Source organism: Bos indicus, chromosome 2, assembly GCF_029378745.1.
Source record: "Bos indicus isolate NIAB-ARS_2022 breed Sahiwal x Tharparkar chromosome 2, NIAB-ARS_B.indTharparkar_mat_pri_1.0, whole genome shotgun sequence".
Classification (NCBI taxonomy): Eukaryota; Metazoa; Chordata; class Mammalia; order Artiodactyla; family Bovidae; genus Bos; species Bos indicus.
The window spans coordinates 27,265,301-27,282,102 of NC_091761.1; the positions used below are offsets into that span (position 1 = coordinate 27,265,301).

General features: G+C 41.1%; 1 protein-coding gene across 4 annotated transcripts in view; it reads right to left on the reverse strand.

The window, feature by feature from the left end:
- Nucleotides 1-16,802, reverse strand: part of NOSTRIN (nitric oxide synthase trafficking) — a 63,089-nt gene that overhangs the window by 28,737 nt on the left and 17,550 nt on the right. For 2 of the 4 annotated variants that reach the window (XM_019971521.2, XM_019971510.2), the window contains exons 3-7: nucleotides 10,536-10,619; nucleotides 7,039-7,101; nucleotides 6,756-6,837; nucleotides 4,035-4,097; nucleotides 1,173-1,271 (exon numbers count right to left, since the gene is read on the reverse strand). In XM_019971521.2, coding sequence (XP_019827080.1) covers nucleotides 1,173-1,271; nucleotides 4,035-4,097; nucleotides 6,756-6,837; nucleotides 7,039-7,101; nucleotides 10,536-10,619 — 391 coding nt within the window. The remainder of the gene's footprint in view (nucleotides 1-1,172; nucleotides 1,272-4,034; nucleotides 4,098-6,755; nucleotides 6,838-7,038; nucleotides 7,102-10,535; nucleotides 10,620-16,802) is intronic. The other 2 variants (XM_070803784.1, XM_019971530.2) reach the window with 2 other exon arrangements.

A 16,802-nucleotide genomic window follows, 5' to 3' on the forward strand; every position in this document is an offset into this window, starting at 1 on the left:
GCATAAAAAGAGTGTTCAAGCTTGCTCTTATTCAATATATGAATTGATACTGGTGCCCACGCATGGACAGTTGAAGATTCTGAAGTTTTCTGGAGGGAGAGTGGAAATTTTACAACATGAGATGCTGATGTGGGTCCTTACACACATTTCTTCACTCAGTATCTACGTACATGTGTCTGTCATAAGGAGTCTGGATCATATGGATTTGCAGATGTATTATCTAGCTTTATTTATTTATTAATTTATATTTTTGGTCTCACCACTCAACATTTGGAATCTTAGTTCCCTGACCAGGGATTGAACACGAGTCCTCTGCAGTGGAAGCTCGAAGTCTTAACCACTGAATTGCCAGGGAAGTCCTCATCTAGCTTCAGTTAGGTTCATACACAAAATTGACACATGCTTTATGCAGATTTCTGCTGTGAAGCTATAGACTGATGTTAACAATGCAAGCACAAGAAAGCCACAGGAAATACTAATACAAATGCAAGAAAGCCACAGGAAAACGTCAGAGCTCCTGCTTTCTCTTGCTCTGGATGACGGCTGGATCATCACCGGTGTGAAAAGGTGAAAACTGGCATAATCTAATGAGAGCTGATAAGAAGCTGACCAAAAACTTGACATAAGAGGACATACTAGAAATACGAATTTATATTTCACTGGGGTTAAGGCTGAACCTTGTCCCACATGTATATTTTATTTGTGTATGTCATTGAATGACTATATGAAGTCATCATGATCAACTAATCACTGAAAATATTATTTCATTTTTACCACATGCTTCAAATATTTCTACTTTTTTATGTTTTATAAGGTTTGTAACAATATAATATAAAAGTATATATAGGATATACAGGATAGGTAAAGTACATTATATATTATGCATATGTATATCTTATTTATTTGGGGTATGAGCTTATTTGGGGTGTTTAATAGGGATCCTTATCAAAAACATTGGACACTGGTTTGCTTTGTCATCTGTTGATAATACCTTTCAAAAATATGTGGAGACCAGGAATAACTTTGGATCCCATCTCATACTCTGCCACACTACAGCTCTGCAGAGACCCCATACAGACGTGGAGTCAGCCAATTCTCCTGTGTTCACAGCTAACGGCAGGAAGCCCATCCATCTCTAAGCCACATGCATTCAGCTGTCCATGAGATGTTACCTTCTGCTTCTCCTTCTCCGTTGTAATCTGCTTGGAGCTTTCTACAAGATGGAAAAGTGCTTCATGTTTCTTGGTGCTAACCATCAATTTCTTCTTGGCCTAGAGTCAAAAACATACAAGAAAAGCAAAGAAGGATCAGAAACTGGTGTCAAGAGAGAAACTCTTCTGTTCTGGAACAAGTTATATTCACGAGCTAGCTTGAATGATTGTGTATTTTTAGTTCTTCATTTCTGCCCTCACCCCAAAATCTGCTAAAACACCACAGTGGCTAATATTTTTCCTTGAGAACCATTGTATATTTTTTCATTGCATTGAGTTCATTCAAGAGGGACATATATTTTGTTAAATCATTGAAGACTAAGTCTACAAACCATAATTGAGGTCATTTTAAGATGTTCTCCTAAAACTTAGAGCAAAAGGGAAATTTTGCTCCCTGATCCCCTGGCTTGAGAGCTGGGCATCTGCCTGACATCCTGCGAATTGCCCTGAATTTGCAGCAGGGAGGTGGAGGGAGGAGTTGGGAAGGAAGAGCATTTAAAGTCCCCCTCCTCTGCTGATGCCTCCAACCTCGGCATGGATTATAATTTAAGTGATTGTTCTCTGTTGCATACAGCCCCAGCTCGGGATGTTCCAGAGATAAATCAATAGAATCTGGTTTGAGTTGGATTCAGCCTGTTCAGGAACCGGGTTGATTGAAAAGGCTGTATGGTGTTTCACCTCAAGTTGCAAGGCCTGTAAAACCAGATAACGAAGGGGAAAATCTACGTCTATCTTTCCCTAGGAAGTCAGAAGCAAAGCCTTCTGAATGTCTCTAAACACGCGAAACCTCTATAAAAGGGAATTCAAGGAACAAGCAGCCTAGAGAGCCTGCCTCCCCCCACCTTCTGTTGGTCACATGCCTGCTGATAAACGAGAGCAGGAGGCAAGGACATTTGGTACTTTAAGGCTTTTCCCTTGCATCTCCAAAACAGACTATGCTTCATTACTGAATGAAGACATGCTGAATCCCTTGAATTGTAACTGGAGAGAAAATTATTATAGCACAAGCGTCTTATGTTCTCTAATTTCTCTGTCAATCTTCATAAAAATAAAATCGTTTTACTTAGAAAAATTACTTGGTGGAAACTGGGAAATAAGGTTTTTTGTTGTTGTTCCTGAAAGCAGTGACAGCTACTGAAAATGGTTTCTCTTCCCATCTATTATATCAAAATTTTCATGAAAGCTGAATATTTAAGAATGAATTCTTTAAAAACAAACTGTTTGAGAAAGCTCATAAATCAAGAGCAAACTTGGAAACAAGTGACTGGACACTGTTTATGGGATGTTCACATATTTACTATAAAAGTGGTTCTCATGAGCATCTTTTTACCGGGATTACTATTGTCAGTATAGAAATTCACTTTTCTCAAACATTTATAAATAATGTCCTTGACTTAAGGAGTCCTCGATTCCAGCAGCAGCTTCAGAGGCAACATTGAGGGCTGAAATGGGGCCCCCAGTTTCTGAAGGTGTCTCCCCTTATTTGGCACTCATGAGTGTCTACTTGAGAAAGAAGGATCTTTTGGGGCACCAGTACTTTAGAGATGAAAAAGGAGAATTTCAACTTTGGGAGTCCAGGTCTTCTCAAAGGGGATCATTGGGTTTTCTGAGCAGATTCCCTCTGCCCTGGCTTCTAGTCTTTCCCACTCAAAATGAATTCCTTCTAAACTAGATTGTTCTAGAATAATCTTCTGTACATACATATGGGCACCATCTGTGATTCTCTCTGCTTACGACCATATAACGATGCCCTAAATTCTCACATCAGATCATAACTTCTCTCCTTAGAAGTCATTCACTATTTCCTGCACACATGTTATTAATATCTAGCTAGTATACTTTAAATTACATGAAACAAGGACCATGTCTTAGTGCAGCGTGCTGCACAAGAAGTAGGTCATACATATTCATGGAATCAATACAGGCATTCCCCTTTACACAGCTTTACCCATCCCTCAACCATGCTCCTCTCACTGGAGAAACAGGTCACAAATGACCTTCTATAAAAGACAAGACCAAAACTCAGTATTCATATCATGCCCTAAGTTACAAATTATACAGAGAGGCAGTCAGTGTAGGTAATGGTTAAGGTCAGTAACCTGGAGCCCAGGTTACTTGGTTCAACTATTAACCAGTTTTGTAACCTTAGAAGATTATTAACCTCTGTGTCTACATTTCCCCACCCATCTATAAAATGGGATAACACGTAGTCATATACCACATTGGTTGGTTTTTGTGATGATTCAATACATAAATATATATAGCACTTGACATACAATAAAAGCTACTTATTAGCTATAAATGAAAGCCATATTTGGAGTTTTGCTTCTCTACAGATTTAGTTGAAAGATTTGTTGTTGTTGTTTAGTCATTAAGTTGTGTTAGTCTCTTGCAACCCCATAGACTGTACCCCTCCAGGCTCCTCTTTCCATGGGATTTCCATGGACATATCTATATAATAACTCGGATGAGGAAACATTCTTCTCTTCAGTTAGCACTTACAAATACTGACACGAAAATGCACGGGGCTTCCCTTGTGGCTCAGATGGGAAAGAATCCTCCTGCAATGCTGGAGACCCAGGTTCGATATCTGGGATGGGAAGATCCCCTGGAGAAGGGAATGGCAATCCACTCCAGTAGCCTTGCTTAGAGAATTCCATGGATAGAGGAGCCTGGCAGGCTACAGCCCATGGGGTTGCAAAGAGTCTGACGTGATTAAACATTTTCACTTCAGAAAAAAAAAAAAAGATCACATTTGTGCAAATGCCAAAAGCTTCAATCCTCAATATTGAGTTTACACAAATGACATTTGTGTATACTTGCCTTAATTTGTTGATTCCAGTTGCTAATGACAAGATTTGCTGTCTTCTCAACTTCGTTTTCAAGCTATCAAGGGGGAAAAAGGGAAAAAAAAAATCTTGCTGTCCTCTTGTTGAGTCATGGTGCTGGCTTATTAATTATAGTATAACGTATCATAAGCAATAGAAATGTAAAAACCTTACAGTGGACATATTTCCTGAGAAAGTAGCCAACTCTCTTTTCCTCGGGTCAAGAATCTTATCACAGGATTTAGTATGAATGCATTTGGTTGGTAAGATAATCATTTCTAATATTTAGTTATATTAAAAAAAAACCATAAATGGGCACAATCTGTGTGGAGTGGAGGAGGAACTTGTGTAACCTGATATCACGTCCCATCCTATCACTTCCTTTTCTGCTTCATTCTGTGCAGCCCACACTTTAACACCCTGAGAAATGGTAAAAGTCCTTCAGCGGTAACTTAGCTAAGTGTCTTATAATTTCTGAAGTGAATACTGCTTTAATTTTAAAGAGATTGAATCCTTCATCATAATTAACTTTTTCTCCTACTTTACAATAGCCAGTGGAACAGTAATAAAGCCGATGAAAATGGACCTAGGCAGCCTCGTAAGGAGACCAGATTTAAGTGAGGGCAAAACCTTTTACCTGAACCATAGACCTTTCCTCTAAACCCTTAGACCAGCCATCACTCAACCACATTGAGATCTATCAACACTGTACTTTTATTTTTTCTTATCAGTTCATTAAACTTGGATTATGTGTTTTATTGTAACAAATACGATTAAAATAATTTTATGCATTGTGCCACTTTTGACTTTCTGTGGCTGAAATGCAGATCAAGTTCACTTAAAAAATTCAAATCTTTTGTGAGAAAATGTGATAGGGTGATTGGGGTGCAATGTTGTTTAGTCACTCAGTCGTGTCTGACTCTTTGCGATCCCATGTAGCCCACCAGGCTCCTCTAGAGGTCCATGGGATCTCCCAGGCAAGGATACTGCAATGGGGTGCCATTTCTTTCTCCAGGGGATCTTCTAAGCCCAGGGACTGAACCTCCGCCTCTTGAATTGGCAGGCGACTTCTTTACCACTAAGCCACCAGGGAAGCCCAGGGGTGCAATAGGGATGGGCAAATATGAAACAATTACGAACTGAACCAGCAGTGTGGGGACCATGATATTAATTATCTAAAGCAATGGGGTAAGAATCATAGCACTGTGTCTGATTTAGTAAGTACTAAGGAAATTCTGGTGATTATCATATTATTATGTGGTATGAAAATATTTTGTAATTAATGAAATATAGACTAGTGTTTGATTTCTATTATGATGATTTGCAAAGGCAGATTATATTACTTTCTGGTAACTACTGTAAACTGCCCCATCATCCTAGCCCTAAGGAGGGCATCCATTCTAGTAAAAATACATGGATGTTCACCCAACATTGATTCCATTTCCTGACTTAGTTTCATAAGTTCAAAAAGGAACTTTTAAGTATCATTTCTCTTCCATCAGGGCTTTCATAAATCCCCTCATCCTACAGACTTACCACCTTTAAGACTGGCTTTCTCTGGCTGTGGTCACTTAAAACTCCACTTAGCTACTGCCCCTACCTTTTGCAAAGACCTACTACTACTGCTTTGAACTTCTCACCTTACCAGACAGTGACACCATCTCTATTAGAGCTAAGCAGCGTTCATTAAATACCCCTTAATGGCACCCCACTCCAGTACTCTTGCCTGGAAAATCCTGTGGACGGAGGAGCCTGGTAGGCTGCAGTCCATGGGGTCGCTAAGAGTCAGACATGACTGAATGACTTCACTTTCACTTTTCACTTTCATGCATTGGAGAAGAAAATGGCAACCCACTCCAGTGTTCTTGCCTGGAGAATCCCAGGGACGGGGGAGCCTGGTAGGCTGCCGTCCATAGGGTCACACAGAGTCGGACACGACTGAAGTGACTTAGCAGTAGCAGCAGTATGTTGCCTGGAAATATATTTTGAAGTACTTACTGACTATATGATGCACAAATAAAAGGAAAAGGAGCGCAAATGAAACTGTTCTGGAAGGAAAAGTACATAGGCCATACAGATGACCAGGTGCCCTGAAAGTATTGTTCATTTTTCTTCAGTTTTAAGGCTATTTGATATCTATAGCAATACCTATTATTGCTTTAACCTAATCCCAAGCTGAAAAGTATAAAAAAGCATTTCCTCTTAAAATTGTGTTTATAATTCTATTTACTAAAGGAATACTTATTTATTGAAAAGCAATGTAAATACAAAAAAATACCAAAAAATTAAATAAAAATAGCCTCTAATTCCACTATCTAGAGATAATCATTCTGGGAAGGTGCAATCTAGTTTTTTTCCTATGCATATATACACACATTTATTTTACAAAATTGAAGTTACATTGTTAGATTTGCTCACTTTCTTTTTTAATTTAGCACTATATCCCCATACCATTAAATTCTTCCAAAAGATTTTTAATGGGTACATTCCATTGCTTGAATTTATCCTAATTTATTTTTGGAAGATGAAAATGTTTCCATTTTTTCACGACTATAAACAAGGCTTTAACAAACATCCTCATACATAAATCTTTGGATTTGTGTTTATTTTTATGATAAAATTCCTAAAACTTAGTATCACTTTTCGATTACCTAGCTCTTGAGCCAAAGACAGAAATCTTGCTTTAACAGGGCAGAAAAGAAATATTTTGACTTACTGATTTTCTCTTTTTTTCATGTGCACTCAGGACTTGATGAGCTGGTTTTATTGCTTCCAACTCAATTGCTTTGCCAAGTTTTCTGGAAATAGAACATAAAAGACACACAAGCCTAGTATTAGGATTTATATCTACCTTCCAAATTATTTTCTGAGGAAATAAAATAGTGTATTACAGCATATCTACTCAGTGCAAGTTTGCACGGGAGTATTTGTAGTACGCCCGCTTTAAATATTTATGACTCCCTTTGGGGTTGGAGCAAGGCTGGGCTGTGAGTACTCACTGATGCAGGTCCCCTGCAGACTTCATGCCCTCTGAGACCCAGGCCCAGGCACTGACAAGACAGCTGGAGGGAAAAACAAGTGAGGACAAGTGTGGGTGTCATTTTCCCAGGAGTCCCAGAAATAAAGCATCCCATCTGATTCCTGCATTTGGCAATTGCACTCATATCCCTAATACTGTTTCAATTTCTCCATGGGATTAAAGCCAACATATTTATTTGCACTGTAATCATTACATGATCTGCTTTTTCCCAGTCATTTTCATTCCAATTTCCATTTCATGTCTGTAAAGTATTAGGGGAATAAAGTAAGCAAGGATAAGAAGGCATTTAGAACAGGTGAGAGAGAGAGCATGCCAGAGGTAGAAGACCCTTAAAGACAGTCTTTTCAGGCTCTTCATTTTACAGATGAACCACTGGAGGCTCAGAGAAGTTAAGTGATGGATGACTTCAGAACCCTGCTCATTCATTCCCTGTGTGCTCCTCTTGCGGTTGGGGTATAGTTCAGATTCCCTGCTGGCCTTTAGGAACACAGCTCAGATACTCCATAGTCTTGTGAACAGTATCTCAATTTAACAAAAGGCTTGCTCTGCCCTGACCCAAGCAGCACAAAGAGAGAACCAAGAAATATGAAGCTATTTTTCTCCTACGTATAGTTGGCTGTCAAATAGTAAGCCCATTGTATTGATAAACCGAAGGGATACAGCCAGTGTAGGCTTTGATGGAAAGGAGAGGACAGATCGGTGCCCCTACTGAGAACAAGATGGCACAGAGATTTTGCCTCCAAATGACTTGGGCTGCACCTGGCAGCCGCAGAATGGGAGAACTAGATCAAAGGATGTCAGAGTTTCTATGCATCCAAAGCCAGGCACAAAACCAGGCATAAGAGAGGACCTACTGTATGTTCCCAATTATAGGAAAGTCCAGAAAAGACAAAATAATCTAGATCGAAAAAAAAGCAGATCAATGTTACCTTGGGACTGTCTTGGGGAAAGGACTGTAAACAGGTACAAGGCATCTTTTAGTGTGATAAAAATAGGTATATTTTGATTTTGGTAGAGGCTGCATGGTGTATACTTATAACAAAATTGATCAAAATATATACTTAAAATGTGTGCTTATTATTGCATGTAAATTAAATCTCAGTTGAGTTTTTTGGGGTTTTTTTTTTTTTTTTTTGGTCTGTTTGTTTTGCAAGAAATCTTAGTACGCTTTCAGGAAGAGAATCTGACTTTTGCCCCTAGGAGGAGCAGGGCAGCAGAGCAGGAACGTGAAGGCATTGACCTCAGAGGGTCTGTGTCTGAATCTACAAGCCCCCCTTTGTGCCCTGCTTGACCTTGGAAGAACTCAGTTTCTCTGACCCTCACTTAATTGGTCTTTGAGAAAAGAAATAATTTGGGTTATTATACAAGTACCTCACAGAAATTATATGAGGTAGGTTTTATTTCCATCTTAAATACACTACACACTGGGAGGGAAGATATAGACTTTTCAGGTGGCACAGTGGTAAAGAATCCACCTGCCACTGCAAGAGACTCAGGTTCAGTCTCTGGGTGGGGAAGATCCCCTGGACGAGAAAATGGCAACCCACTCCAGTATTCTTGCCTGGGAAATCCCATGGACAGAGGAGCCTGGCAGGCTACAGTCCACAGGGTCGCAAAGAGTCAGACTCAACTTAGGGACTGAGCACGAAATTCCTAATTCACCCAGATGGTAGGTGATAGAGCCAGAATTAAAACCTGGGCAATCTGAAAAAGTCCATTTATATTCAACCAGGGCGCTCTACTAGTTCCTCTGCAGGCTGAAACTGTTAGTCACTCAGTCATGTCCAGCTGTTTGCGACTCCATGGACTGCAACCTACCAGGCTCCTCTGTCTATGGACTTCTCCAGGCAAGATACTGGAGTGGGTTGCCATTCTCAAATCCAGGGGATCTTCCTGACCTAGGGAGTGAACCCAGGTCTCCTGCATTACAGGAAGATTCTTTACCATCTGAGCCACCAGGAACGCCCCAGGCTACTAAAATACTATCCTAAAAATCAGGCTCAAAGTCAGAGCGATTTCAGAGCCACTATTTGCGGTTATAGGATGATGCCTAAGGAGGAGTAGGAATGTTCCACAAGGCTTCTATTTTTTTCTTTCCCTCTTTCTTTTACCATCAGAAGGGGTCTTTGCAATGACACTGCCATTGGGTGACATCTGCAAACAATAGTCAGATCTTTGTAACAAATTATCACTAATGGACTGTTTTATAAGAATACCAATATCTTTCCTCTCTTCCCCGAGAGAAGTAATTGACTTCATTTTCAACTGAATTGAAAAAAACTTGTGAACCAACATTTTTTTCAGCACCTGATGTGTTAATGTATTTACATGTATTATCTCATTTAATATGCACTCCTGTACCCACCCTCCCCACACACACAAAGGAGCATGTCCTGTTACTCCATATAACAGAAGAGGAAATCAAGGGAGGCCAGGTTATTTGTTGAAAGTCATAAAATTGAGATAAAGCGGGATACCCACTTCAGGACTTCAAGACCTACCGACTTAACAACTCTGTTTCCTAAGTTAGTATCATCACCAAGGCCTTTTCTGAATATGATCTTACGCCTCACAATGACACAGGATGAATTCAATTCTGAAATTGATTATCTGTGTCACACGTTTCTTAAACTCTCCAAGCTTTAAGTCCTTGTGTGTAAATAGGGATCATAAAAAGACTTCTCAGAGATTGTCGTGAGGATTAAAATAAGTGTAGCAAATCTAGAAAAGCATTTAACGCAGTGTCTGGCACACAGTAAGTGCCCAAGAACTGGAAACCAGGCTTGATGCTCTGGACCTGCCACCTTCATAAAAGGAAGCTGGAACTGAACATACGTTGGAGGAAACAGACAGAACAGGCTCCATCTTGAAAGCAGGACTCCACCTTGGGCCGGACTGTGGACTTTGAGCTATGTGCCCAGTATGTACAGAAACAACAAACCAACTGGAAAACCAGAACCGCCCCCACCACGGAAGAGCCCCAGGGCTCGTAGGTAGGCTCTCCATCACCTAAAAGAATACCCTAATTATCTGTGTAACCGAATAGAAGCAGAAATTCTATTATGCTTACTGGGGTATGACCACAGGCCTATTGATAATTGTCCACGGTTAGCTACCGAGGCTTAAGGCATACGAATCACGGGTTTAAGGCATACAAATCACGGGTTAACTTTGATTGTATTCTTCTTGTCCTTTATTCAGACTAGTTTCAGAGACTTTGGGGAGGTGGGTTTGAGCATGTACACCTAGGGTATATAAGGTTTTCACAAAAACTGGTCGGGGTTCTTGGTTAAGAGGAGACTCTGCCTTGGGCCTGCTGGTGTAATAAACTGCACTCCACTATCTGCACTATCCTTGTGAGTGAGTCTGTTTTCCGGAATGCGTGGCCACAACAATGTCACTTTTTAAAAATTATTTTTAAGAGTGATTTTTGCCTTACCTCTTCCATGTACTTACTTTTTCTTTGCGCTCTGTAATGTTTTGCTTAGCTTGGTTGCCAGTTTCTGAAGTCCTTTGGCATAATTAATCTCCAGATTTGCCCTGTTAGCAAAGGGAGAGTTGTTGGATAGGATACAATGACTGGAAATCATGAAAAACACAAATACACACACAAAGATTTGAAGGAGGACTCAGGCTGATAATGTAAAGCATAAGGAGATGATTTGTCTACTAGAAGGATTCTCCTGTCCTAGGCGTAATCCTTAAGGATATCCAGGAGAGTCCTAAAAAGGGAGAGAAGTTTTAATTTAACCTTCTTGTACAGTAGCATTATGGGTTGGATTGTGTTCCTGAAAGGTTGTTGCTAAACCACAAAAGACGCCGGGATTCTTGGCCTCCGGAGGAGAAGAATTCAATCGGGGGCCAGAGACAAGGCTTGATTGCTCAGAGCTTTTGTGCAATAAAGTTTTATTAAAGTATAAAAGAGATAGAGAAAGCTTCTGACAAAGACATCAGAAGGGAGCAGAAAGAGTGCTCCCCTGCTAGTCTTTAGCTGGATATTATATAGCTACTAGCAGTCCACTAATTAAAGAAAGGAAATGTCTCAAAACTCAGAGAATGGTACCAGGCCCCTCATCCACAAGATGCATTTTGAAATAATCTTGGCACCAGGTGAGTCATCCTGGGCCATAAAACGATTGACATGAATCTTGAAGAAGGGCAGATTTCCATACAACTATATAGTTCCATTAACCCAGATTAGGAGAACAATGTTTGAGTATAACATACTGGTTTGTCTGAGCCTTTAGGCAGAACTGACTTGAAGACTGAGTCTGGGGTGAATACATAGTTCATTAACAAAGCTTAAGACAAACATTTCCATATGAAAAATGCATTGGTTAGCTCAAGGTTTGAGAAAAGTTAAGCTCAGGTGGAACCAGGTGTCATAAAGGCAACACAGAATTTTAAGAGAAACCTCTTTTTAAATTTGTATAGAGAAGGGGGAAAAAATGCAACACTAGTTTGTTTCCTTCTGCCATTAAGAGAGAGAAAAAAATGTCTGACACTTGCAGTTTATCTCCTCCGTTTGGAGACCCCTGGCCTTCCTGCTTGTTACCCTCTCATGCTTAAGTCCTAACCCTTTTGTCTGTGAATATGACCTTATTTGAAAATTGAGTCTTTGTAAATGATCAAGTTCAGATGTAGTCACTGGGATGAGCTAGAACTCAATATGGATATGTCCTAATGAAAGGAAGAAATTTGGGCATAGACACACACAGACACACACACGGAGAATGCTGTGTAAAGATGAAGAGGCAGAGAGCTGGATGATGAGTTGCAAGCTAAGGATCCTGAAGGTTAAACGCCAGCAGACCAGAGAAGCTAGGAGAGAGGCATGGAACAGATCTTCCCTATAGTCCCTGGAAGGAACCAACCTGGCCGACGCATTGATCTCAGACTTCCAGCCTCCAGGACTGTGACACAATAATGTTTCTATAGTTTAAGCTACAATAAGTGACAGTAAGACTGGAAGTTTAGTTACCCAGTCTGTGGTGCCTTGCTATGGCAGTCCTTGCAAACTATTCCAACTACGCTCCTACTTATCCTGAGACATAAGAACCGTCAGACTAACTCTAGACTATAATAGCTGGTAATAAGATAATAATGGAATTAACCAAACAGTAACTTTCTAGTTGGGGCTTCCCTGCTGTCTCAGTAATAAAGCATCCGCCTGCTGATGGAGGAGACTCGGGTTCTATTCCTGGGTGGGGAAGTTCCCCGGAAGAGGAAATGGCAATCCACTCCAGTATTCTTGCCTGGAAAACTCCATGGACATAGGAGCCTGGCAGGCTAGAGTCCATGGTGTCCCAAAAGAGTTGGACATGACTTAGCCACTAAACAACAGCATGCTTCCTAATGGGCCAACACGGGATTTAGAAGATGAATTCCCATGAGTTTGTATGCAAGACAAGACCCATTAGGGAATCTGGGCATGCCCCTCAAAAGAAATAGTTCTTTGGGATAGACTGAATCACTCTCATCTTAAACTGATTTTTCTATGTCCCATTCTAGGCCCATCTATAACTAAAATGAAGACACATTTTTATTCATCTCCTCACTTTTCAATGAAAATAATAAAAATGTAAGAAATTAAGTTGAATTTATACCGTGTTTTTCATCTTACTATAGACCAGAGAGTCTTTATTACATATTTTTCAGTCTTTCAATTCTATTTTTATTATAAAATATCTTTAAAAATTATTTATGACTCCGTTTCATTTGGGGAACAATCTCAGGACTCTCTAGTAATTAACTTAATACTTGGATGTTCTCACACAAATTAGACTCAGTGTTATGGACCAAAGAAGGAAAGACAGTTCTATTTTGTAAGTGAAATCCAGATATCATGGGCTATGAACCTGTTGCTAAATTTCTATTCATTTTTCTTCATTAATACAGCTGTGTGCCAAGTTATTCAGGATGTATGTTAAGGCCTAGGTGCAGAAAACACCCATTTGGTAGCAGGCCTTGTTCAAGAATAAGAAAAGGTTAAGACAAATATTTTTAAATAATGAAGATGATAAAGAAATAACTCATAGTGTTTTAAAAAAGATTTCTCTGCTCTTGGAATAAGTTCTGACTGATGGAGAAAGAGAGTCCTGGTTGGCAGCAAGCTCAAAGAGACCACCACCCTCAATGAACTTGAATGTTCTAGAATCCCAGGAGAGGCTGTCACTCAGTAAAGTGGCTTTGCTGCTAAGTCGCTTCAGTCGTGTCCGACTCTGTGCGACCCCATAGAGGGCAGCCCACCAGGCTCCCCCGTCCCTGGGATTCTCCAGGCAAGAATACTGGAGTGGGTTGCCATTTCCTTCTCCAGTGAGTGGCTTTAGAAAACTTTAAAAGGAAGTAATCAGACTTACCTTAAGGGGTTTTATGATAATTAAGATGTGGCAATCACCTAAATAGAGGCTCAAAGACTCTATTTCTATTGATTTCTATTGACCTGCACCACCTGGCCCCTGGCCCTCTTTCTGATTTCTTCTCCTGTCATCCCCTCGTTCACCATACCCTTGTTCAGTAGCCTTATGTCATCCTGCCTCAGGGTCTTTGCACATGTTGTGGCCTCTGCCAGGTAGTTGGTCTACTACATAACCCCATGGCATTCTCCTTCCTGTCAATTTCAACCAGTCTTGTGCAAACATCACTGCCTCAGAGGCCTATTGAAAACAGCATTCTTGTAAGTATCCCCTACAGCTTTATTTATGCCCTAGCATTTATCACTATCTTACATCACATAATTTTTTAGTATGCTTCTATGAACATCTCTAGTGTGTAAGCTCCATCAGGGTCAGGATTTTGTATTACTCATTGCTATATCTCTAGGCTTAGAACAGTGCTTGGCATGTTATTGGTACTCAGCATGTATTTCTTGAATGAATGAATAGACTTCCTATCAGGTCTTGGTTAGAATTTTTAACCAGTCTCCACTACAAGTCTGTTCTCATTTCACTACTTTTGAAAATTTTAAACTGCTGAATTATTTAAATTCAGTCCCACACATTTGAACTGTGCTCAGCTCTGACATCAGTGTACACGACTCTCTAGCACTTGCAACAGCTAGACACATAAACCCTCTCCTAACCCATCCTAACCAGAGGGATCTTTAGGCATTTCATTTCTAGCATTCCTTTCTTGCTTGGAAGCCACACATAGAACATTAAAAGTGATGATGCATTTGTTGAGCTCAGATAGTGATAGACACCGAATGAGTTCTTAATAAATATTAATTTTTCTAATATTGTTAGGGAAGCACACTGATTGAAACCACCCACCCTGGCCAGGCACCATAGTAACCATTTGCATGAGTTGTTTTATGACAGAAGAGGTTCTGGTAAGGAACATGGAACTAATAAACCTCCACCAACCAGAAGAGATCGGGAAAGGTCAAAAGGAGACACCACATGTCCGACCACCTCCCAGAATCCTCCTCTCTGGCATCCATCTTGGCTGAACAAAGCATGCGCCACCAGGAAGGACTCTGAGTCAGAATGACTGGCTAAAGACAACCCGGAAACTAACCCCATCACCGTAAAACCTGAGACTGCAAGCCATGTGGCAGAGCTGTTCTCCTGGGTTCCCTTACCCTCCTGCTCTCCGGCCAGGTGCCGTTTCTCAATAAAATCTCTTGCTTTGTCAGCACATGTGTCTCCTTGGACAATTCATTTCCGAGTGTTAGACAAGAGCCCAGTTTCAGGCCCTGGAAGGGGTCCCCTTTCCTGCAACAATATGATTATGAGTATGTATCCAAAAGAATTTCCAAACATTCAGAACCCCCCAAATATACAGAGACAGAGAGGTGTGGGGGAAAGAAGGCACAATTTTCTCATCCACAGCTCCAGAACCATCCTGAATGGCTCCCCCAGGAAAGGGAATGCTGTCAGGCACAGGCTCTTCCTCAGAATTCAGTTTCACTTTTACACAGTTCTTGCAGGTTGTATAAGATAGCTCAGAGGCTAAGCAGAAATAAAAAAAGACGATGTCAAGAGTGTGAAGCATGGTGTTCCTTTACATCCTTAACCCTTTCTGATTCACCTGCAGGGTCGGGGGGAGAGGGGGCGGAATGGGCTTTGGTGGCAAGAAAGGAGAGGGTCCTGTTCACTTTGAACTGATGGGCTCTTCTGTTTTGAGCTCCGTGTCTCTGCTGGCTTTCTCTCATGAACGGTAGGAAATCAGCCTAGAGAGACCCAATTACCACACAGCATCTCTTGCTTTGGAAGGCTTCTCTTTACATACAATTATCTTAGAAATCTACAGGAAGTGGATTTGTAGTTTTATAGGTTGGTATACAGCTTAAAAATTCTTGTAATCCTGCCCATGAGGTTTGTGTCCAAACAGTGCAGTCTCTCCTGACAAATTTGTGACATGTTGATGAGGCTTGACCTGTGTTTTATCTACACAGAAACTAGTGACTCCGGCATTTATTATACAACATGACAGGCAACATTCTAAGTGCTTCAGGTATGTTTCCTTATAACCTGCAATCACTCCCATCAGGAAGGCACACTGACTCTACCCATTTCATGGAGGGGAACGCTGAGGCACAGAGAGTTTAGTCGGTAACTTGCCCTGCTGGAGGTCACTCATGAAGAAGTGACAGCTGGGATGCAAACCCAGGTAGTCTGGCTCAAGAACCCGCCTGCCCAGCACTCCACTCTTCTGCCTCTGAAACTGGAGAATTACAGGGGAGTCAGAAGCAAATGCTTTTCAAAATTGACACTGCCTCTCTCTCTGCCTTTAACTGCAGTGTTCTGATTCACCACAACTCGTGAAGCTTAGCAGGTAGAAATGGGATCACAGCAGCCTAGGAGAAGACAGAATGAGCTTCCTGGGGCTTCTTCCAAAAGCATCTGTGCAGTTCGTTGTAAGGCGCTTTCCTGGATGAGGAGGGGGAGGTCTTGAGGGTCTAGAAAAGTGGGGGAGGAGGGGTTCTGATATCATATGTCACCAAGGTAGCCCTCTGAGGCCAGAATGAGCTGGACACAGCCTCTCTGAGCAGCACAATTGTGCCCTTTGTCTCTCTGCCTTCAATACTCTAATGGTAGCCCTACTACATAAATATATTCATTTCCCTGGTGGCTCAGATGGTAAGGAATCTGCCTGCAATGCAGGAGACCCAGATTCGATCCCAGGGTTGGGGAGATCTCCTGGGGAAGGAAATGCCAACCTAATTCATTATTCTTGCCTGGAGCATTTCATGGACAGAAGAGCCTGGCGGGCTACAGTCCATGGGGTCCAAAGAATTGAACATGACTTAGAGACTTAAACCACCACAATACATAAATACTACATATATTTCATATTTAACACCAACATTCAGAACTTCCCTGGTGGCTCAGATGGTAAAGCGTCTGTCTACAATGTGGGAGACCTGGGTTCGATCCCTGGGTTGGGAAGATCCCCTGGAGAAGGAAACGGCAATCCACTCCAGTACTATTGCCTGGAAAATCCCATGGACAGATGAGCCTGGTAGGCTACAGCCCATGGGGTCGCAAAGAGTCATCAACCAAGTGAAACAGGTTGCAGTTATTTCCTCTTGCATTTTAACACTAATGACCATTTCAGAATCCCCAGCAGATCACCCTACATGTCAGAAGGTAAGGAAATGAGAAAGTGGGAAGGATGAACTTGTGTACAGGAGGGGAACATGTTGCTAGGCTCCTTTTCTGGTGAGTTTGCTTACAACTGAAAAGCTCTCTGGCCTCTGAACCTAAATGGCTTTATCTT